This window comes from Lodderomyces beijingensis (genome assembly GCF_963989305.1).
Source record: "Lodderomyces beijingensis strain CBS 14171 genome assembly, chromosome: 5".
Lineage (NCBI taxonomy): Eukaryota > Fungi > Ascomycota > Pichiomycetes > Serinales > Debaryomycetaceae > Lodderomyces > Lodderomyces beijingensis.
Genome location: NC_089974.1, coordinates 156,444 through 179,135, shown reverse-complemented (window position 1 = coordinate 179,135; position 22,692 = coordinate 156,444). Strand labels below are relative to the sequence as shown.

The following is a 22,692-nucleotide window of genomic DNA, read 5'->3' as shown; positions in this document are numbered from 1 at the left end:
TTTCCCTTTCCCTGTCCTCCTTTTCCCACACTGAGTTGAAAAAATGGGCCACGATTTGGCAAAATAAAAAGGAAAAGGGGGCGATTTTTTTCAACGCATTTAAAAATATCCAACTTCGACAACAACAGCAAGAAGCATCTCCATTTCCAATGCAACACGGAAACCTTCCACCAAAACAGCTTTCCTTTGTTTTTTTTCATCCTTGTTGACAAAGTTTAAAAGTGGGGACGGCTTTTATCTTCTCATCTCTTTACATTTTCACTCACCATTGGTCTTGACAAGAGAGTCATCTCATCTTCAGAGGGGGGGGGCATCAATTGACCTCTTTTTTTAAAAAAAATACTACGCATGCTTGCGTTTTGACTATTATTCACTGCCAACTGCTTATTGCTCCTTGCTTCTTGCTTCTTGCTTCTTGTTTAGTGTCTAGTGTCTAGTGTCTAGTGCTTTAGTCTCCTGCCAGCTGCCAGCTTGACTTCTCCTGTGGACATTTTTCATTTATATAAAGCTCACCTTGAGAGCGTTGTTCCCATACTAACTGTTATTTTGCAGCAAACATATTCAATACAATACGGTACACTACAATACAGATTTTTCAGCAATTGACGCCAGGCGAACCGCATATTTACAGCTCATGATGGCACATGTAGCACAGACAACCGCCAGCTTGCCCGGCTCGTTTGGTGCTGTTTCAACGCCACCCCAGAATAGCCAACTGCAGCCACTGCATCTGAGCATACCGCCGCCGCAAGTGATCAAGACCTCGAAAGAATGGATACTACCTCCAAGACCTAAACCCGGGCGCAAACTAAAAGACCAAAGCAACCAACCAGCCCATGCCGACTCATTGTCCTTGTCACCCCCTGGCTCATGCTCGCTGCTGCAAGCGCAGAAGAAGAAGAAGAAGAAGAAGCCCACGGCACCAACGTCGCACTCTGACTGTTGCACCGCCGCATCCAACTGTCATCGGAACAGCAGCAACAGCCTACTTTCATCCGATATCAGCACAATATCTTCGCTCTTGAAAAACATTGCCATCATTGATGGCGAAAACATGTCCCTCAAGTCCAATCTACTCTGTTTGATTCACGAATATAAGCATTTGAAAAACTCGGTGCTAAATCCGATAACCACCACCATTGCAACCACCAGCTCCACTTCCTCCACTGCATCTCAAACTACAACACCCGTTGCCACTACAGGGCTCACCACCAGCACTAGCAGCAACAGCAATAGCAACACCACCACCACCATCAACGCTAGCACCGCGGCATCAACACTTGAATCGGGCGAAGTGCAAGCTGTGCATAAACGATCCTTCAACGAGGTGCAAATGATGTCCTCTGCAGCAGCGGCAGTGCACAAAGTTGAACTTGACCTCGACGAGTCGCAAATTGACGAGGAACACGAACTCACGCACTTGCTCTCCCCGTTGAACAAAGCCATCTCGCTTGACTCGTCGGTGATCTCCACCACGGTGAGCACACCATGCTTGCAGCCAACCATTGCTGAGTTTGACGAGTTTATCAAGATTGACGAAATGGAAGACGAGGGGGTTATGCTTAAGAAGTGCAAGACCAACGATAGCACGCCTTTAGTTACGCGTCGCCAATTCAACTATGAAGGTGAAGTCGAGGAGGAAGAGGAAGAAGAGGAGGATTCCGACTTGGATATCAATTTCGAGGAAGAGGAAGAGGAAGAGGAGGAAGTTGGTGGCAAGGACTTATCGCGCACCACGAGCCCATACTCTTCCGACTACGATTCGCATTCGCTAATGTCGAGCTTGACTCGTCTGACCACAGTGCTGAGCATCGGCACCACCCAAGATAAACCCGCATTTAACCTCAACGCCAACGCCAACGTCAACGCCAACGCCAACCCGTACCCGAGCTGCTATTCGTCATCTTCGGCATCATCGACTCCCTTGGCCTACCTGGCTCATAAGCACGCGCCACCATTCACCCTCAAGAAGATGGGCACCTATTTTGATTTGCCCAAGTACGAGGAGTCGAACGGCTCGTCTCCGTACCGGTTTAAATTCGACGCTAGTTTTAGCGAAGATAAGAAGCATGACGATGCGTATAACTACGTAGCGGATTTCTTAGAGGAGAAGTTGGTTATGAATCATTTGAGCTATTATCTGATTGAGTGCGATGATGAGGCGGGCGATGCTCGCTGTGGGTTAGAGTTGGCGTGAGCCAACGTGTCGGAAACGAGTCGCACAACGAGTCGAAGACAAAAACATGAGTTAAAGACGGAAGAGGAAACACGAACGACGAACGACGGGAGAGTGATGCTATAACGCGATTAATGATTTATTTGAAACGCCTGGGATTATACGGGGGGGAAGGGGGAAAAGATTGGGAAGATGATTTTTGATATGTAATTTTTGTTTGACTAAAAGTTTATGATGCAAGCAAGACTTGAGTGGACTATTGATGCGATTGATTTATATTTATTTATTCAGTGAAAAAAGAATCTATTTATTCTATTATTCATCTTGGTGTAGAGCGGAGATGTAACTCTGACGGTGTTGGATTTGAGTTGAGCTTCGACTTCCCAATGAATCTAATCCAACCTAATCCAACCTAATCCAACCTAATCCAACCTGGCTCCTATCACGTAGGTGGAAAACACACTGGGCCGTGTTCTTTCCAAAAGCAGGCATGCAGGGTCGCATGTGATGACGGGATAAGAAGGGACTTGAGAGAACCGTGGTGCGATAAAAACTTTGCGGTGCATGCCCCGTGCTTCTAAAATCGCGGCGTTCGGCATCAGCTGATTCTAGTAGTGGACACGGGTGGATCGGACACGGCCGACATCAGACACCGCACTCCGTGGTGTCTGATGTCGGGCTCGTGGATCTCAATAGGAGAAAGGCCACATATTATATTCATCGTGATTTCTCCAGTTGTGGTTAAGATTGCCGGTTTTTGGAAAATGTGTCTGATGTCTGATTGTTGATGTCTGGCGTCTGGTGTCGTGCATGGAGTTCGAGTTCCTATCTTACTGAAAATGCTCCAGCTTGCGCCCGATGTCCGATGACCCCCCCGCGACGTTCCCGCGCGACGCCCAATTTGCCTTGAACTCACCTTGCTGGCTCTGATGTCCATGCTTCATCTAGACCATCATCCCGCAAAACGAGATGGTTTGATTTAGCTTTTTCTTTTCGCGTAGGCAAGAGAAGAAAGTTTAAAATCCAAAAGATTAAAGCCACGTCGGTTGGAGTTTCACTTGGGATGCATCGAGTGTTCAATGATGCTGTGGGTGCGTTTTCGAGTTGCTTCGGCTTGAACGATTAGCGCACGGCTCGAGATTTGTCGTTTTCTGGAGCGGTTTACTTGCTCGTTACCGTAGCTTCGGTTGATGACGGGTGTGGATGCGAGCTGGGGGGGGGGGGGGGGGAGCAGCTTGGCTTATGCGGTGGAAGTCACTGTACTGTAATGTTTTCGGTGAGACTGGTGATGGGGTTGCTAGGGTTGAGATGGCTAGATCCACGCTGTAGACACGGCGTGGCGAATGCGTCATTGTTTTAGTGGGGCGTGATTATGAACAAGATCGAGGAAACTTTAAGCAAAGGGTGGGTCAGCTGAACAAACAAGAACGTGGGTAGAAAGCTACGAATCGTGAGGTGGTTGAGTTGATTGCTTTTACTCGAGCTAATTTGTACGGTTGAGGGCCACCCAGATGGAGTCGCAAAGAAAGATAATTTTCAGTGTTGGAGGACGTTTTTAAGCTTGGTCTGCTTCGAGTTAAAGTCCGCTCTTTTTCGCAACTTGAAACTCAAAATTTCGCAGCCATTTCTTGGGGTGCACCTTAAACTTTCAATCACATCATTTATGAGTTTTTTTTTTTTTTTTTATTGCTTCATATCAAAGATGCGAATGAAACTCCATGGTTTTGTAGGTTGGTTTCGCAGGATTTAGCACAGGTTTCACTTCTAGACTCAAGATCGCCCCATTTCGTCACGATGCGTATCCCCTCTTTTTGTTCTGTATTCCGGTTGCTGCAAGCTTGTTGTTTCCTAAACGTGATGGGAAGGAGAAGACTATCGACTCAAGGAAGCTCCTGGAATCGGCCACGCTAACTCAAATGACGCCATTTCCAAGATTATGAACGCGATCTTATTCAAGATATGATTGCTCGTCAATTTCAACACTTTCTGCAAATTTGAATGTCTGTTCACGACGAGTTGACCTTGCGCTTCGAAACGACAATACCTTGACAGATTGGCTTATACTGTCCACCGCTCTTGCCATGAAATCAACTAGATAGAATAGTTGGTTCTAGGTTCTATAGTGTAGCTTGGTTATCACTTTCGGTTTTGATCCGAACAACATCAGTTCGAATCTGGTTAGGACCTGCTTTATTTTTTTTGGCAACATCTGCATTGTTTTGAGATCAGAGATGTACAGCGGCTGCTGCGATCCCTTCCACGGAATACGAGGGAGGAAGTAATAACTGTCTGAGAGTCGTGTAACTATCTCGCAGCTAGAGAATATGGCCACGGCTCCCCTTTCCTCACCTCCAAATTTGTCACTCAGAGCTCCACTCGAAAACGACTTTCAATGATGCTATGGTATCGAGTACGTTTCTTAGCGGGGCTTACACAAAAAGAGGCAACTTGTCCGAGTGGTTAAGGAGAAAGACTTGAATCAATTCAAGGTTATCTTTTGGGCTCTGCCCGCGTAGGTTCGAGTCCTGCAGTTGTCGTCATTTTTTCCCCTTTTTAACCTTTTTTTTGGATGAAGTGAGATTGAAAGTTGCGGGCCGCTGGGGTCTTTATTTGACATGTGCCTCGATTCATCGGGATTGGACTGGTACTTGACTCGTGTGCGATCTTGATGGAATTGCGAAGGTGGGCTGAGTGGAAGTGCTGCGAGACACAATGTAGAGAGAAAAATTCAAATTTGTGTATTTGACCCGAGTTGCAAATTGCGAGAGCCAAGAGCCACGCTGGATGAAAAAGAGGGGAAAAGTTGCAGTTGAGATAAAAAATCACTACAAAGTCCACCATCTTCTTGATCAAGTAAAAAGATCCAGCTCTAGATGGTGCCTTCCCCTATATCCCCTGTGTTGGTTGAGCTGTGGGGGGGGGGGGGGGGGGGTTCCACGGTATTTGACGGCATTCGGCGGTAGCTTTGAGTTTCATCGCCTAGTTCCAACAGACAAGATGAGATAATATAACCCTACGGCTTCAATAATTTTAATCTATCAAATCTTGCTTTGCCTTTTTATTATTTTTTGTCTTGACTAACCAAATCTATATATAAATACTAGTTCCTTATCACTGCCACAGCCACTGCTCTTGCCCTTTTTAGCTCTCGCTTATTGCTGAATAGGCATGGAGGTACTTGGTTTCAAAATCTCGCCATCGGAAGTTATGGAGTTAATCTTCCAAGCACTAGTGATGGTTTTTGGCTTAGTCAAGAAGGTGATACCGGCTTTACCGTAAAAGTTCAAGTCACCAAGGAAGGAGCCTCTCGAACCAGTAAATGAAAACATGGGCAATGGAACAGGGATAGGAACATTGACACCAACTTGACCCACGTCGATTCTCTTGGTGAAATATTGGGCAAATCCACCTGAGCTGGTAAAGATGGAAACACCGTTACCATAAGGATTGTTGTTGATCAACTCAATGGCTTCGTCAATGGTGTCGACATTGACCACGGCTAAAACGGGAGCGAAAATCTCTTCGTCGTATGCGCGCATGCCTGGCTTGACACCGGTAAGCACGGTGGGACCGAGGAAGTTACCCTTGGCAAATTTAGCATCTTCGGGCTTGTATCCACGGCCATCGAGCTCCAAAACGGCACCTTGAGCAACAGAGTCGGCAATGATGCTTTCAGCTTTAGCGAGCGACTCGGGGCTGATCAAGGGGCCCAAGTCGGATGATTTGTCGAAACCGGAACCGGTCTTGAGAAGCTTGGCATCCTTGATAACGTCGGCGATCCATTCCTTGGTCTTGCCAACGGTGACCAACACGGAAATGGCCATACATCTTTGTCCAGCGGCACCAAATGCAGCTCCGTTTAATGCATTGACAAATTGTTGCTTTGGTGCATCGGGCAAGACAACAAGGTGGTTCTTGGCACCCAAGTTGGCCTGGACACGCTTACCCAAAGCGGAACCCTTTTCGTAAATGTACTTACCAGCCTTGTCACCACCAACAAAGGTCAAGGCCTTGATTCTTGGGTCTTCAATAAGCTTGTTGACGGTGGCGTGTTTGCCGTGGACAATGTTGAGGACACCTGGGGGAACACCGGCCTCGGCAGCCAACTGGCAGATGATCATGGCGGCACCGGGCACTCTTTCCGAGGGCTTGACAACGGCAGTGTTACCGGTCACCAAAACCAAGGGGAGGGACCACAATGGCACCATGGCGGGGAAGTTAAAGGGACAGATGGATCCAATGACACCCAAAGGCTCACGAATCATCTTGGTTTCCATATCGGTGCTAACCTCCAAGGTCTCGCCCTTGAGGTCGTTGGTGATGTTGCATGCAGCCTCGGCAACTTGCAAACCACGCGTGACATCTCCTTGAGCATCAACAAAAGTTTTACCTTGTTCCAAGACAATCACACTGGCGATCCGGTCCATGTTCTCACGCAACAAAGCGACAAATTTAAAAGCAATGCCTTGTCTCTTAATGATGGAGGTGTCTCTCCAACCGGGGAAGGCCGCATGAGCCGAGGCAATAGCTTCTTCCAACTCAGCATCCGTCGACTGTGGCACACGCGAAACAACGTTGTTGGTGGCGGGATCGTGGATATCGAACCATTCCGTGGCGTCCGACTTGACAAACTGGTTATTAACAAACGACGGAGTGAGGTAGGGCTCATCCTGAGCCGAGGTGTGACTCGTTGGGAACGAGGTGGTCGTTGAAGATAAGGAAATGACGGATTTGAAACGCATAATTTGCTGGGCAGAGGACTTGAGACCTCTTGATTTGAGCACTCTCGACAACATCATCTTTCCTTGTAAAAGACCAATGATAGAAAAAAAGAAAAAAGGTAAGATGTAATGGAAGTAACTCGAAGTATATATATATATATGTATATTAAAGTAGATGAGTGTGATGAATTGTGAGAGCGGGTATAAGAGAGTGTTGAAAAAAAATGTGCTGGAATTTCATTAGTAGAGAGACCACCATGTACGAAGGATAGCCATTCCCGCTTCGACTGCATATAAAAAAACTACTACCTCCTTCTGCTAAAGAATGTGGGGAATCCCAATCCCTCCCCCCGCCATTGCCGTTGAATACCCTGAGACTCCCTATCACCGTGGGGAGAGAGATAGGGAGAAAAAATCACGGGCGAACGATAGGCACGTGACAAAAGAGAGGTTATGGCGGGCCAGGAACAACGATGCCGGCAAGTCTCGGGTGGCCGCACCCATATGCTGGACAGAAGGAGCGCTACCAATTGCGCCGGAGGCCCGAGATCGGCAGCGAGCTCGGCGCAGTGTCGCGATTTTTTTTTCGCTTGTCGCATAGGGGATCTTGACATTGAGCCGCACGGTCGTGCGTGGCCCAACGCAAACACGCTGTCACAACCACCTCGTTCAAAAAAGCCTCGAGACACCAACTTTTGATTTTATCCACATACATCCACTTTTTTTGCAACAGAATTTGGCAACAACGCGTTTCGTTTGCTGCCACTTGTACGCCTTCCTGTTGTCGATCATGGTATGTTTATCGACATCGGTTGAATACGAAAATTATCTAGACCGATGAATCTGATTGACGTTTATTTCGTCGATTGTGGGTTTTGGCGTTTGCTTTTGGTTGCTAAATTCTGCCTCCAAAAATAAAAAAGAACACACATACTCACACAATTGGACCAACAATTGCCCTCAAACGAGGGCAGTTGAGGAAAAGTCTTCCCCTCCCCTCCCCTCCTCCTTGTTGACCTCAACTTGTCAAATTGGCAAGCATCATGGCGCACAAACCAGCCTTCTTAAAAAGCATACAAGATCGAGTCTCTTTTTCCCATCTTTGTGGACTCAGATATCCCTTACTGACACTAACTACACGCTAGAAAATACCCTAAACCAGTTTTTTGCATCTACGGAAATTACTTTATGCGCTATCATGTTGGTACCGGAAGCAGTGGTGGTACGTGTTATCTTCGGCAATGACGTAGCCGCGGTTGTGCGGTTGTGCGTTTGTGCGTCAGTGTGTGTTTGTGTGTCTGCGCGTGGGCCTTGGATTCTCAATACCCTTTGAAAAACAACAACTTTGGCCAGGGAATCCATTCAACTGACGTGGCTGACCTTCTGGATATCAAGGAGTTGGAAATGAAAAGCTTGCATATTATAATTTCACTGCCGGCGTGAGATTGGAATATGTAGCCCACTAGCTTTCGACAAATTGATTGATTATGCTGGTATCAACGCAGTTACAACAACAACAGAAGCTGCAGCTACATTATCATCAATTGAGCTGCGATCGAAACGTGCAGAAATACCCATTTGAGAGTGCTTATTACCACCACCCCCACTGATCTCTGTGGGAAGGAAAATCTCAAATATGGTGCGGCTATGAAGACTTTATCCTTAAAAAAAAAATCCAAACTGAATTGGTAGCGCGTGACACTATACATTGATCGGCAGGGGGGGTTTTTTTTTTTTTTGGTTGCATATTTGATTTGTTTGTTTTTGGACATTTGTGGTAGTACGACACGTTACCTCTTTTGAATCCAGAAAAGAGAGGATCATCAGTCCTATTGACAATTTCAGCATCCAAGATGAACCTTTAAAAACCCATTCAGAAGTCTTGCTCATGCGGTCATTCATTGATGAATTGATTCACTCAGTCGTTCCTTCAATACCCGTTTCCAACAAAATTTGTCGAATGCGCTTAAGAATATTACCAAAGGACCAAAATATTAGCGATTTATTATATTTCGATCAACCTACCCACACCATCATATCTTGAACTGTTGCAAATTTTACAACAGCCAGCCAAAAAAAAAAATTACACTCCCCTCTTTAGACTCGGAACGGTTATTAGGCATTTTTCTTGATCAACCGATACCATATCAAAAACGCATACACGCATATATATATATCAAGTGTGTCTCCCATCATCCGTCATTTTGCTGTTTTTTCGTTGTTTTTCGTTTTTGTTTGGTTTTTTTTTTTTGGGCAGTTTGAAGAATGGACCGGAAGCTAGTATTTCAACAACACACTTACGACAGCACGAAAGCCACAGTCGCTACAATGGAACGACGCCCATCGGCTTCAGGACTAGTCTGGAAAAGAAGGTATTGGAAGAAAGCGCTTTACGTCATTTCATTCGCCAGCATAATCTACTCCCTCACTTGCTGCTTTCTGTATATATTGGGCCCACCACCATCACCACCATCACCACCACCGGCATTAGCACTACTTCAACATCATGATATTGATGTGCAACCCACACAAGGAGAGCTAGAGACAGAAAAGTCGCTGCTACTACCGGCTGCAGAACTGCACGCCATGAATTATACTGATGAATTGCATACTTTAATCTCGGCTCATTTCAGAAATCCACCAAAGCTCACCAGTATTTATGAAAAAAAAACCGCCGAGGTTCACCGCCTTTTAGAGTCGTCAAACTTTATGTACCAGGACAATCGGTTGACTTTTGGACTCATTCTTCAACATTTAAATGAGAATCAGAGTCTGAATCAAGACACAAAGACTATACCCTTTGATTGGAGGGACTGGATTGATTTCACCTATTTCAACACCCAATTGGCCAAACCGGCAGAAGAACGGATCAAATGTGAAGATATCTACCATCACATCAACTTTGTCACTCCCAGCAATGAGAAAATTGCAAAGAAAAACTCCAGATTATGGGGGTGCATCAATTCATACGACTTGACGACAACAGAAATGGCAAGAATGGGGTTCAAGAATGCCGACCACCTACCAGGTTTTGTCCAATTCAAGTATGCCCCATTCACGGCGAGTGAATGCGTGCGGAACTTACAGGGCAAGAGTTACTTGTTAACCAAACAGCCAATACCGTACAAAGTCATCTTTTTAAACGACCGCGGGGAAGACCTCATTTATGATGTGAGGAAAGGCCGAATTTTGGAACTAGCCACAACTTATGAGGATAGAATTGACCCAGTGGAACAGTTTGACCGACTCATCTCATCACTCAACAACAGTAATGATAACAATAACAATAATAATAACAACAACAATTACAATTACAAGCCGAAACCTTTACTTGAGATACCCGAGTCTCTGTTCAGGTATGACAGGCTGAAGGCGCGCAAGATAGCCAAAAGATTGGAGCAAAAACAGACTGTGCTAACAAGAAACGAAAAGTCCTTTCTTGATTCCATTTCCACTACGTTCAGCGCGACTCCAAACAAGAATTCCGAACTGCGATATTTCAAAGAGGCTACAATGAGGCTAAACGACGGGAATCGCGATAGCGGTTGGCACTACGATTGGAGGTTTTTCAATGGCAAGCTCTCCTACAACAATCACCGCACGGCCATTATATTGGAGCGGCTAATGCGCAATTGGTTCAAATTCACAACAAAGCACAATATAGTCAGCTGGATAGCCCATGGTCCACTTCTTAGCTGGTATTGGAACGGCGGTGTTTTTCCATTTGATAACGATTTGGACATGCAGATGCCCATCGAACACTTGATAAAATTGGGAGAGCTTTTCAATCAAACGATAGTGGTTGAAGACATGCACGAAGGGTTCGGCAAATACATGATAGATGTTGGCACATTTATCCATAACCGGAAAATCTCAGAACGAGGCAACCACATCGACGCGAGATTCATTGATATAGAAACTGGAGTGTACATTGATTTGACAGGAATTTCATCGAGCGGTGCCGTGCCTCCAGGAAAGTGCTATCAAAACATCCAAGACGATAAAGACGAGGGGCCACTTTTGCAGCACGAGGAGGAAACGTTTAATGATCGACGAGTCCACTTTTACCACTTCAGTCAAATATCACCATTGAAGTTGTCCATGATTGACGGCGTCCCTTGCTATGTCCCCAATAGCATCATTAAGCGTCTCAAATACGAGTACGCGGAAGATTCCTTGGCAAGATCAGACTATGACGATTGGTTTTTTGTCCCACGCTTGGGCAACTGGATACATTTTGACGACTTAGAACAAGTTTTCAAGCCTGAGGACTACATCAAAGCCAATGGCCGCAAGAACAAACATAGGTTCCTCAGACTTATTGACAATCTTTCGGACCAAGAGATATACCAGCTCCTCATCAAGTCTTCTGCTGAAACGGGGATATCCAGATCCAATTCGGTGCTTATCAATTTTTACAAAGCGCAGCAAACATTCCATGATGAGGAGAAAAAATTTCTTTTCAAAATTGATGCTACAAAGAAGCGGAACAAGAACGACGTAAAGGAGGGCAAATTAATGGATGACAGTTCCAAAAGTCAAGATGAGCAGTACTTGAAATTTGTCGAAGAACGCGTCAAGTTGTCTTCTCCAATTCGACAAAGTCTTTTTGAGTACGAAAAGATTGAAGGTTCAATCCAAGAATTCTATGCTAGAGCTGAACGCGACATGAGCCAAATCAGAATCAAGGGGTTAAAGAAGGAGCAAGCTGCAGTTAGTCTGCAAGCAGAAGAGTGAGTCCACGAGTTCTGTTTCGTTGTCATTGGGTTTTTTTTTTTTTCAATCTCGACTGTGGGGTAAGAATAAAATTCCTCTATTTCTTGCATACCTGAAAAAAAGGAAGGACCAAATAAAAAACAAAAACAAAAAAACAAAAAAAAAAGAAAAAGAATTAAAAGAGTGCCTAACCAATTTAGAGGGGTTTTTTTTTTATTCTTTCGCAGCTGGTGCTTTGGTTCTTACCCTTTTTTTTTTTTTTTTTTGCTTTAATCGAGGTATCAGATAGGGCGATGAAATTAGATAATAAGGATAGCGACAGCAACAACAGCAGCGCCGCGTGGCAAAAGAACCAAACTGAAAGTGCTCAGCAGATGCAAACGGGACATCACTATCTAACAAAACAGCAATCCATAAGGAGTTTATTTGAAGTTTCTTCTTCGTCACTGGCAAATTCCCATAGTTCATCTTTAAGCTCAACGGTATCGCCACAATCGCATTTCAATCGAAGCAACACGAGTTCAATATCGACATACGAGAAACACCATCAACAACATCACCAGCATCTGCAGCACCATCAGCACCATCAGCACAATCAACTCCAGCAGCACAATAAGCAGCACAGTCAGCAGCACATTCGCCATCAGCACAATCAGGAACACAATCAGCATCAGCCCCAACAGCATGACCACCGCCATCTGCAACACCAGCACCCGCAACAAGATCATAACAATTTGAAAAAAAGTCTGAAAAAAGAAGAAGAGTCTGCTGAACCGAAAGCAAAAATAGAAGAAATGAATGAAGATGGCAAGGAAGAGGCTGCAAAGAGGCACAAGATGTTGACGGGAGAGGAAGTTGTGCTCGAAGTATATCAAAAAAAGCTTTCACCTGTTTTGTCTCCACAAGTGTCTGCAATAAGCAAATTTGACTTTGAATTCGATAACTGGAGCTTGGACCCAATCAGTAGCCAGAGGATAGCCAGTACTACTGAGCCAGTGGAAGAATTGAGAGAAATCAATCGCAACGACTACGATTACGACTACAACTTAGACTACGACCACGACCAGGACAACGACCAGGACAACGACCAGGACAACGACAACGACGAAGAAACAATGCCCCAGATTCCAAACCCAGTGGGAGACGAACATCAAGATGAGGACAAGGATCAGCAAGGCGATGACGACGACGCGTTTTATGGAGAAGTCGAGTCCATGATTGAAAGTTTAAAAGAGTTGACGTTGCTCGACAGATTCAAGGGCATGATCAAGAAGAATTCCAGTGGGATGATGCGGAAGCTCAATGGCGGAGGTTCATGCTTTGACTTATCGGGGCTTCGTGCTAGCACCGACTCCATACCAAATTGCTCAAGTGCTGAAGTGTCGTCCTACCAGTCGACCAGTAATGCATTTACTGCACCACAAGCTGACGGTGGCAAGATTATTCAATTCCAACAGGACCAATTACCGAAAAGCTTGGAAATGAAGGAGCTCAAGCCTCCAACTCCATCGCCTATAACTCAACAAGAAACATTTCCTTTACTAGGACCGAGACGCAAGCGATCACTTCTTCTCAATTTCGGCAAATTAGGAACAGAAGCAGGAGGCTCACTCACGGACCTCGGTGCCATCAACACCAACACCAACACTACTCCGGAAGGCGCATCTTCTTCTTTTTCCACCACCACCACCACCACCTCGTCCTCCCCGCAAAAAGCCCGGGGCAACAAATCATTTTTATCATCGTCATCATTAGCTCATCGTAAACGCAGATCATTTCAGCCTCGTCACCGTGAATCGAAAACGCGGCCACCGACACGTGGACTCAAGTCGATATTGAAGAGTAAAATTAATCACAATTTCACTGTTGAGTTGGAAGAATCTATAAGACAGGATTTGGTTCAATTTGATGAGTTTTGGCACAAGTTTGAAATGATTGAACAAGCAAAGAATAATTTAAGCAATGAGGAATTGCTTAATCTGATGCGGTTGGAGCAGGTTCGGAATTACTACCTGGGGTTATGAAACACATCACACCACTGTTGATAAAACGCAAGAGAAACGGAACAAAAAAAATAGAGTGAAAAGAAACAACCACAGCGTTGAGAAAGTGCGGGCACCGGAAAGTGGGCGTTGGGGGAGGAGGTACTAAGTCTCAACACTTTAAAGTCATCGGTGGCCCAGAAAGAAGTTCAGAAATAGAGACGTTGGTGATGAAAAAAAAGTATTGATTTCAACTGCTTTTCACGTTTTGTTTTGGAGTTTGGGACAAAGATTGTAGGAAATACAGAAATAAGCATTTTTCGCCATAGATGATAATATCTCTGGTGTCTTTTTGTGCACAGTGGAGAATGTAGGTATTGTGCGGGTGAAAATAGGTGCACGCGGGGCGACCTGCATTCCATCGAATGTATACTTTAAAGCAGGGGTCCCTACATTGTAAGGATCATGCGGGTCCAAGAAGAAGTCAAGAGCCAGAGAACCAGAGTTTGAACAAATCTAATCTAAATTTTCTCTAAAAAAAGCATCTAAACAACAGCAAACCCAATGGAAGAGGGGGGAAAGAAAGGCCTGAGATCAGTCCAACATCAGTCCCAATCATTCAGAAACTTGTCCACATTTCCATCTTCATCATCATCATCATCATCATCATCACCACCACCACCACCACTGCCATCTCCACACGTTGACCCACCACCTTCATAAGCGCCGCCCTCGCCTTTCTTTTTATCATAACTACACCCTTTTTCTACACCCCTTGAGCAATCATCTTTTTTTACAGGCACATAATCCTTGACATCGCCCTCATCACAGCACCCAATGCGCATCTTGCCCAAACAGCGCACTTCAATTTCTTCGTCCCAGGGACAACAAAACCTCAAATTGTCCATGATGCCGCCATGGTAGATATAACTTACACCATCTGCTTGGTGTTGGCACAAGCTCCACGTTGCCCAGTTCTTGTAGTAAAGCAAATTTTCCACAATCTTGAAATCCAGAGAGGCATCGCCCAGCGGGCACAATTTGAGTCGATGAGTCATGGAATCCACACGCAAAAAATGCAAGTTTTCATGGCAGAGATTGTCCACCTTGAGACTTCCGTTAGCCAAGACGCGTCCCGATATAAAGCTAGCTGGATCTGGACTCTGGGTGTCCTTGCATTTTGTTTGAGTATGATTGATAAATACTCGCGATAAGTCGTGATTCAATTTCTGGAGCGGTGACGACATGAGATTATCTTCGACGTTGTCTGCGTCGTAGCTTGGATCAAATGCCGCGAGGCTGAATGGTTCCGAGGCGCTATAGGTCAATCTTGGCGCACAGCTTCGTTGCGATGCACATGACCCCTGGCGTTTGGTTGGTTTTGGGGCCATTGAAGCTGACGCAGAGAGCAGGTCAAAGTATTTCTTGATGGCGCCCGAGTTGACGTCTGGCTGGCCGCTTGCGTTGGTGAATGCTAGGATCACGAGTAGTAGGATGTATTGCAACTTGAACATTTTTGCTTTGTGGGATGGAAGAAGAATTTTGGAAGATTTTAGAGAACTTGGGGGCATCTGGCGGGGTGCATTTATACTTTTTTTCGAGAGGGGATCCAGAGATTGGGGTTACGGTGCATACCAAAAAAAAGAGGCTTGAAAGGGCTACCGAGAGGCGGTGAGCCTCCAGGGTATTGGTCCCAGGTTACAAAACTTGAAGAGCTACAGTGTCTGTTTTGTTTTTGTATGTTTTTTGCAACTCGATCTCTGAATTTTTTTTTGCAGCTGTTGTTGCAAATTTCGTGGTAGCGCTCTCGATGCTGCAAAATTTTTTTCTCCGGTTTTGTGATCGGTTTCACAGCCTGGCTAAAAACCCACCAATTAAACGGACATTTCGGGAAGAACTATCCTTCGCGAGTGAGGGAAACCATGGGCCGGAAGTTTCGGCAAATGTGGAAAGAAAGAATAAAAAGCTCAGGATGGTCCAGGATTGAATTTCCAAAGTCAGATTCAACCTGCAAAATTTTTTTCTCGACAGTTGTTGCCATGCGGATGTCGATGGATTTTGATGAAACCAGAACGTTTGACACGCGTGGTGGTTATTGACCGACTCGATATAGATCCCGAAAAAAAGAAAGAAAGAAAAAGAAAGACGTGTGTCGAGTCGTGAAGTTCCCTTCTTCTTCGTGGGATTTGCAAAAGGATCTACCTCAATGCAGCCCACGTCCCCCCCCCCCTCTTTCTCTCCCCCAAGTACCTTCTATGTTACAAGTGTAATTGTATCAGTGAGAACAATCCAGAGTATTTCACTCTATGCAGTTTCAAGATCTATTGCCCCATAATAAGCCAAGAGATCCAACTTAATTGGCTCATCTTTTCCCACGTTCTAGAGCATTCACGAGTTATACTCCTCGATGCTACTCGATGCAGACGCTTCTAAATCGGGAGATAAGTGCTAGGAGCAAACCAAAAACGATTCAGGTTATGGCGCAACTATTGGGGATTAAAATAAAAAAAAAAATAGTAAGTAAGCGGAGATACGCCAGATGCGCAACCCCCAAACTTGCCCAGTTCCAAAAATTCTAGATTTCGTATGTTGGCAATTGCATGGCTGTGTTACCTAGCGATGGTTCGGTTCACAAGATGGAAATTGGATAAATTTTGACGACTTTACTCTGTAGTTACTCCTACTATTTCTCTTCTAGTAGACACGGCAGTTGGGGTTTCAATCATGTTATTGTTGAGACAGACGGTGTCACTACTAATCCTACTACCGACGACAATCTCGTTCAAGCTCGATTTCCAAATCCACCAAGTGCAGCATGACAAGTCGCTCGCGAAACGAGATGTAACTGCGCCCTTCCGCTTGGACAAAAACGTCTACCTTACACAACTAGAGCTCGGGTCCAACCATGATAGGGTCACGGTGTCGCTAGACACGGGGTCGCCGGATCTTTGGGTCATGTCCAAGAGCGCGCAATGTTTCAACGTTTCCGATTTTCACACGCTCCTGCGACCCCACATCCCCGAATTGTTTGACGACTTGGATCTGCAGTATTCGTGCACTGCCAACGGCACGTTTGATTACCAGGCCTCGGCTACTTTCCAGGAGAAGAAAGTCGAGCCCGATTTCAGAGCCGGGTTTGCTGACGGGAGCGCCGCTACGGGGATATGGGGCGTTGACGATGTGCATCTCGGTGGGGACGTCACGTTGCGCGAGTTGAAGTTTGGCATTGCCAATGCCTCGAGCATCGACGTTGGCATTTTGGGGCTTGGCCCGCAGCCCGAGAACGAGCGCGGGTTTGTTGCGCTCTTGAAGGAGCAAGGTGTCATTAACCGCACCATGTATTCCATCTACATGAATCTGAGTCTGGGCAGCATTGTGTTTGGACTGGAGTTGGACGAGTCGAAATACGCCGCGGGCCAGATGGCGACTGCGTCCATGGATCAAAATGTGGGTGTTGATGTGAGCGAGGTTCTGATTGATGGCCGCACCGTTTCCGCGGGGGAGAAAGTCAAGGTTTTGTTTGATACGGGCTCGACTTTTTCCACGATGCCTCATGACTGGATCAAGATTTTGGGGGAGTCATTGAATGGCACCTATGACGAGGACCAAATGGCTTATCAAGTGAGCTGCGAGATGGAACACGATGCAAAGAATTTCACGTTCAAGATTGACCTGGAGCCCGAAATGTCGCTTCCGATTCGAAACTTGATTGTTCGAGCTGGCGGTGGAACAAGTTGCTATTTGGGGATTATGGACGAGTCGCTTATAGGAGGCGCCATTTTCGGAGCTGACATTTTGCAGCATTTCTACACGGTTTATGATTTGCAGGAGGAGGAATTGTCGATTGCTCCGTTGAAGTTGGGTGCTAGTGCCAGTTCTGACGCCGGTTCTGGGGCCAGTTCGAGCACCGGTTCTGGGGCCACTGAAAGCAGCCGGAGTCACAGTGGAGCTAGCGCAACGTTGCGTGTTTACTGCATTAGCATGATACCATTGTCGATTTACATTTTCTTTATATATTGATTAATAGAGAGGTTCTGGCAACAGCTTATTTCCTCGTGATGTCTGACCAGTCAGGGGACTCACTGTTTCTTCCACCAGCGGTCTTGTCTACATGCTCTATTCGATTACTCCTCGACTCCTCGTACCCTTTGAACCCTTTCCCTCATCCCGTGTCCACTTTTCAATTTGTATAAAGTTTTTACTTGTCAAAGAGTTGCGCAAGGCAGGTGCGTCCCGCTGCTTTCTTCTTTCCAACCTGCCCTCTATGCCGATCAAACCCTTGGTAGAGGCTAGAGACGTGTTTGTTCTTGTTATGGAGAGGCTGCCTTGGGGTACGAGTATGGGTATGTGATTTGTCGTTGCCTCACATCCTGCTGCCCCAACACGTGACAAGAACGCGTCGCGAGGATGTGAGATAACCACCATACACCCGCGGAAGTAGCCGATGAGAAGCCCAGTTGATATCTGAATACACCCACGAAGAGGTTTCCCCAAGAGCTCTACTGTGCTGGAAAAAGAGTTCCCTCTAGTAAATCGCCGTTCCATCTTTCGTGATCTGCTGGAATGTAAAAAGAGGAACCAGTTGGCAAGTGGAAGAAGCTGTTCCTCGTCTCACGAGAAGCAGATGATTTCTTAGGAAACATTAAGAGTGCAGCATGGACCCCTTTTTTCGGAAACTCATCTGTTGCACCTACGCTTCGACTTCTTGTTCTTGTTCGTATTCCTGTTCTTTTCGTGTGTTCGTCTTTCTATGTGTATGTGTGTGTTTTGGTGTATGTAGAGATGGTTTGTTTACATGTCTCGACCCTCCTTCCTTGTTTCGGTTAGCGCGTTTCATGCAAAATTACATGAAACTCGCAATCTCCTTGACGTTATAATATAACCCCTCTTGATACACGTAACATGACAAGAACAGGAAAAAGCCCGTGTGTGGTGCCTGCCGTGGGCGTAAACTAGTAAACAATTATACAAGTCACCGAGTCATATATATATATTTGTGGATGGGAATCTCAGTTTCCCTCATTAGCACCAACCCCGATTTGCTAGACTCACACGATTTGCTGTACTTAACATTGGACTCACACACATTTGACTGAACTATGAAGGGAGCCGAAGAATACACGGGACTACTCGTGTTTTTCTCGTTATGTTGCTTGTTCATTTTGGTTGCCTTGTTTTATTTTCTGGAGATGACTCCTGTTATGAGTTATGGTGAGATCAGGGAGGAGATTGAACGACAGGAGAGGCAGGAGCGTGGCGAGTACAGGGAGGGTGACGTAGGTGACGCTGGACGTCGTTTGGATATGGCTCAAGTTTGAACTTCAAGGAATGAAAAAAAAAGACGGGGATTTCAGTTTGGGCAGTTTTAAAGTTGAGTCCAGGGCCGGTGAAGATCTTGAACGAGTTTAGACAAACACGGGAATCTTGAAGGAAGAAACCATTTTCAGATCAAGCTAGACCCCGGATATTATGAAGAAGAGAAAGACGGGGGACGAAAAGCAAAGTAACAAGGTGGGTTGCTGTTTTGCGTTATTCAGTTCGAATTTTAAGCCGAGAGGAGAGCCAAACATGCTCTACATCGGTTTTATTTCTAGATTTCCCTTTTTTGAAATAGTTTTACGAATGCATGATCCTTTCTAGACTAGTGAGTGAGGCCAAGCGGCACTTCACGGTGGGTGGCCTTCACGATGCCCCCTCCTTTGTCTATTCAAAGCTAGGTCGACGTGAAGCCATGCTGGTGGAAAAGAGAAATAGACCACGGTTTCCCCCATCTTTCAACCCAACGGCATCGATACCTCCCCTACAGCCACTACAGATTCCACCAACAAAGTAGTTACACTCTAAGTAAGAGCACGAGTTGGCTATGGGTAAAGCCCTGGATATTATATATTGCACGTGATTATCACGTGACTGCTAAAGTTGTTCTGGCTCGGCCTCAGTGAGTATCGCACAGACTTTCAAAAATGAAAAATTTCAAAACCATTTCCACCTTCATCCACCTAACCTCATTATCATCGATCATCAAAACACACAATGGCTCCAATCGTATGTATCGTCAAGATGAAAATGAATGTCAACCAGTGATACAATGCTCACGCGCAAGCGTAGCAAACCTAACTCCCCACAGGCACCATCAAAAAAGTGGGAATATTTTTAATCCAGTACAGAGAACGAAAATATTGATGACCACCCACCCTGGTGTTAAATACAAAGCTTTGCTGTCGAAAGAGTGTGTTCACTGAGCTTGAAAAACATTCTTTTCACATAGTGCAGTAGGCCCAAAACCTGATATTAACAAACTTCCCCCCCTCCTTTCTTTTTCTTTTTCTAGACCACTAAGAAATCCAAGCAAGCTAAGAAGTTCACCGTTGACACCTCGGCACCAGTTGAGAATGGTGTTTTCGACCAAGAGGGATACGTCAAGTACTTGGTTGAGCACATCAAGGTCGACAACATTGTTGGAAACTTGGGCGATGAAATCACGGTTGTTGCTGAAGGCTCTAAAGTTGTTGTTGTCTCCAACACCAAATTCAGTGGAAAATACTTGAAGTACTTGACAAAGAGATACTTGAAAAAGAACCAGATCCGTGACTGGATCAGATTTGTTGCTGTTAAACAGAACCAGTACAGATTGCAATTCTACTCTGTCGAAGAGGATGAAGAGGAAGAGTAAGCTCATCAATTGAAAAATATGGATTTATAGTCTGCTGGGTTTACTTTTTTTTTTTTCTTTTTCTTTTCTTTTCCTTGTATTTTTTGTTCTTTGGGGTGGGATCACATTGGTTCTTTGTATAAATTATTAATATTCGCTTTTTTGAACAAATCTCGTGGTTGTAGTGTTTTGAAGCTCTCCCAGCTCTTGACTTGAAATGGTGCCGTGGGCCAGGCACCTAATCATGTCCGACCGCTACCACCTTTGAATCGAATTGCTCAGCTCCAGCAGAGAAGGCTCCGAGGTGAAATTGTTATCATCATCAGCGACAGAACGCAATTCCTTTTCCAATACATCCTCCCCGCGGTGCAACAACGATGGAACTTCTACCAGAGGGGCAGAGAAACACCGCGACAGAAGTGGAGTGGTCCGACCAGCAGAAAATCAACAAGTTTTCAAGGCTCGTCTCCAAACAAGATAAACTCCAACACACGCTAGTCAAATACAAGCAAGAGAAGGAATATTTGGACGATTTACAGCTAGAGTTGGAACTACTAGATGAGGATGAGCTGATTCAATATAAAGTTGGCGATTTCTTTCTATTTATGCGCGTGAGCGAGGCGCTTGACAAGATTGAATCCGATGATAAGCTGTTGCTGGGCAAGATTGAGCTGGTTGAGAACGAGTTGGAGCAATTCGAGGACGAGTTGGCGCTGTTGAAAAAGGAGTTGTACGCCAAGTTTGGCAAGAATATCAACTTGGAGAGGTGAAAAGTGGGCCGCGTGTGGGAATGGGTAATTATGACGATGATCTTAGAGGTAGAGGCGAGATAGGTATCTGCGAAAGTATACGAGTTCTGCTTTTTTTTTTTTTTTTGTTCTACAGCTTGCTGCTGTTCAATGACTTCCTCTCTGATAGGAGAACCTTTGTTGTTTTAAGCAGAATTCACGTCCTTGGGTCTATCTATGCTATGCCTGGATGTTCCTCCACGCAAGCGCAGACTGGTGGTTGATATAATACCGTGATGTGTACGGGTATAATTGCCTATTTGGGTGAAAAAACCCGGCGCGTTCGCGAGACCAACCAGGGGCTCTTTCTCTCAGAGCTGAATGAAAGCCAGGGGCCTTTAACGTCTCCTTTTGAAAGACGATTGAAGTTCAATTCACATGCCATGGGATCCCAAATCTAGTCAATCTAAAATGGTCTTTCTCTAAACGGTGGTTTGTCTCTCACTATAGTCAACGTTAAAACCTCCCCCTAGTGTCCTCCAGTAAACTTGCCCAGTGGTGCGGCGCTTCTCCAACTACAACAACCACGGCCGACAAAAGGGAAAATGGCACGTGACACTCGCAACCAGCCAATTTAAATACCCCAACCTTTTCCCTCCTCCCCCTATACGAAGAAATTTTTCCTCCAGAATTCACCATTTCATTTCCAACCACCACCTTTTAAAAGAGAGAAAAGGAACAGGAGATAAGCCATGTCGGAAACAGTTAGTAGTGAGGCCAATCCATTGGTGGTGTTTGCCACTTGTGCCACCATCATCATCACATTCATTGCATTTTACTTTTTTAGACAAACGTCCAAGCCTCGTCGTGGACCAACGTTGATCCCCGACCAGTTCCAGAAGTTTCCCTTGATTAAAAAGACGCAGGTGTCGCATAATTCGGCGATCTACAGGTTCGGCTTGCCCAACCCCACCGATACTTTGGACTTGCCCATTGGACAGCACATTTCCATTGGCACGATTATTGACGGCAAGGAGGTTGTGCGCTCGTATACTCCCATCTCCTTGGGCGACGTCCAGGGCCATTTCGATTTGTTGATCAAGACGTATGACAACGGGAACATCTCGAAGCACGTTGCCTCGAAGCAAGTGGGCGACTTTGTCGAGATACGCGGACCAAAGGGGTTTTTCACCTATACTCCCAACATGAAAAAATCCTTGGGCATGATTGCCGGCGGTACCGGTATTGCGCCCATGTACCAGATTGTCACTGCGATATTGAACAACCCCGAGGACAGAACCACGGTGCACTTGTTGTACGCCAACGTGACTGAAAATGACATTTTGTTGAGACAGGAGTTGGAGCAGTACGCGAAGGAGCACCCTGATAGATTGAAGATCCACTATGTCTTGAACCAGGCACCCGAGGGTTGGACCTACTCCACGGGGTTTGTCACGCCCGAGTTGATTGATTTGCATTTGCCCAAGGCTGGCCCTGACACCAATTTGTTGTTGTGTGGCCCTCCCCCCATGATTAGTGCTATGAAAAAGGCTGCTGTGAGTTTGGGCTACGACAAGGCTAAGCCTGTTTCCAAGTTGGGCGACCAGGTCTTTGTCTTTTAGTCTATTAGCTGAAGACAAAAGAGGACGAAGAAGCCAAGACAAGCTGAGTCATGGCTACGGATGTTAGAATAGAGACTAGGAGCAGTTCTTGTTGG

General features: G+C 45.6%; 10 protein-coding genes across 10 annotated transcripts; 8 read left to right on the top strand and 2 right to left on the bottom strand. All coding sequences in view use genetic code 12, as the record gives it.

Annotated features, from left to right (window-relative positions):
* Nucleotides 1-348: 348 nt before the first annotated feature.
* LODBEIA_P40010 (uncharacterized protein) lies at nucleotides 349-2,197 on the top strand (the record flags this gene model as incomplete). The annotated part of the gene is made up of 2 exons (XM_066974175.1): nucleotides 349-356; nucleotides 553-2,197. 2 exons carry the CDS (start codon nucleotides 349-351, stop codon nucleotides 2,195-2,197), a joined length of 1,653 nt encoding a protein of 550 aa, XP_066830939.1.
* Nucleotides 2,198-5,328: 3,131 nt separating this feature from the next.
* On the bottom strand, nucleotides 5,329-6,975 carry LODBEIA_P40000 (uncharacterized protein; the record flags this gene model as incomplete). The annotated part of the gene is made up of 1 exon (XM_066974174.1): nucleotides 5,329-6,975. The coding sequence occupies one exon, from the start codon at nucleotides 6,973-6,975 to the stop codon at nucleotides 5,329-5,331; it is 1,647 nt and encodes a 548-aa protein (XP_066830938.1).
* Nucleotides 6,976-9,606: 2,631 nt separating this feature from the next.
* On the top strand, nucleotides 9,607-11,634 carry LODBEIA_P39990 (uncharacterized protein; the record flags this gene model as incomplete). Its single annotated transcript, XM_066974170.1, has 1 exon — nucleotides 9,607-11,634. The coding sequence occupies one exon, from the start codon at nucleotides 9,607-9,609 to the stop codon at nucleotides 11,632-11,634; it is 2,028 nt and encodes a 675-aa protein (XP_066830937.1).
* A 272-nt stretch (nucleotides 11,635-11,906) lies between these two features.
* On the top strand, nucleotides 11,907-13,637 carry LODBEIA_P39980 (uncharacterized protein; the record flags this gene model as incomplete). Its single annotated transcript, XM_066974169.1, has 1 exon — nucleotides 11,907-13,637. The coding sequence occupies one exon, from the start codon at nucleotides 11,907-11,909 to the stop codon at nucleotides 13,635-13,637; it is 1,731 nt and encodes a 576-aa protein (XP_066830936.1).
* A 563-nt stretch (nucleotides 13,638-14,200) lies between these two features.
* LODBEIA_P39970 (uncharacterized protein) lies at nucleotides 14,201-15,109 on the bottom strand (the record flags this gene model as incomplete). Its single annotated transcript, XM_066974168.1, has 1 exon — nucleotides 14,201-15,109. One exon carries the CDS (start codon nucleotides 15,107-15,109, stop codon nucleotides 14,201-14,203), a length of 909 nt encoding a protein of 302 aa, XP_066830935.1.
* A 1,210-nt stretch (nucleotides 15,110-16,319) lies between these two features.
* LODBEIA_P39960 (uncharacterized protein) lies at nucleotides 16,320-17,615 on the top strand (the record flags this gene model as incomplete). Its single annotated transcript, XM_066974167.1, has 1 exon — nucleotides 16,320-17,615. One exon carries the CDS (start codon nucleotides 16,320-16,322, stop codon nucleotides 17,613-17,615), a length of 1,296 nt encoding a protein of 431 aa, XP_066830934.1.
* Nucleotides 17,616-18,694: 1,079 nt separating this feature from the next.
* Nucleotides 18,695-18,913, top strand: LODBEIA_P39950 (uncharacterized protein; the record flags this gene model as incomplete). Its single annotated transcript, XM_066974166.1, has 1 exon — nucleotides 18,695-18,913. The coding sequence occupies one exon, from the start codon at nucleotides 18,695-18,697 to the stop codon at nucleotides 18,911-18,913; it is 219 nt and encodes a 72-aa protein (XP_066830933.1).
* A 715-nt stretch (nucleotides 18,914-19,628) lies between these two features.
* On the top strand, nucleotides 19,629-20,268 carry LODBEIA_P39940 (60S ribosomal protein eL22; the record flags this gene model as incomplete). Its single annotated transcript, XM_066974165.1, has 2 exons — nucleotides 19,629-19,640; nucleotides 19,927-20,268. 2 exons carry the CDS (start codon nucleotides 19,629-19,631, stop codon nucleotides 20,266-20,268), a joined length of 354 nt encoding a protein of 117 aa, XP_066830932.1.
* Nucleotides 20,269-20,624: 356 nt separating this feature from the next.
* LODBEIA_P39930 (uncharacterized protein) lies at nucleotides 20,625-21,017 on the top strand (the record flags this gene model as incomplete). Its single annotated transcript, XM_066974164.1, has 1 exon — nucleotides 20,625-21,017. One exon carries the CDS (start codon nucleotides 20,625-20,627, stop codon nucleotides 21,015-21,017), a length of 393 nt encoding a protein of 130 aa, XP_066830931.1.
* A 710-nt stretch (nucleotides 21,018-21,727) lies between these two features.
* Nucleotides 21,728-22,597, top strand: LODBEIA_P39920 (uncharacterized protein; the record flags this gene model as incomplete). Its single annotated transcript, XM_066974163.1, has 1 exon — nucleotides 21,728-22,597. The coding sequence occupies one exon, from the start codon at nucleotides 21,728-21,730 to the stop codon at nucleotides 22,595-22,597; it is 870 nt and encodes a 289-aa protein (XP_066830930.1).
* Nucleotides 22,598-22,692: the final 95 nt, after the last annotated feature.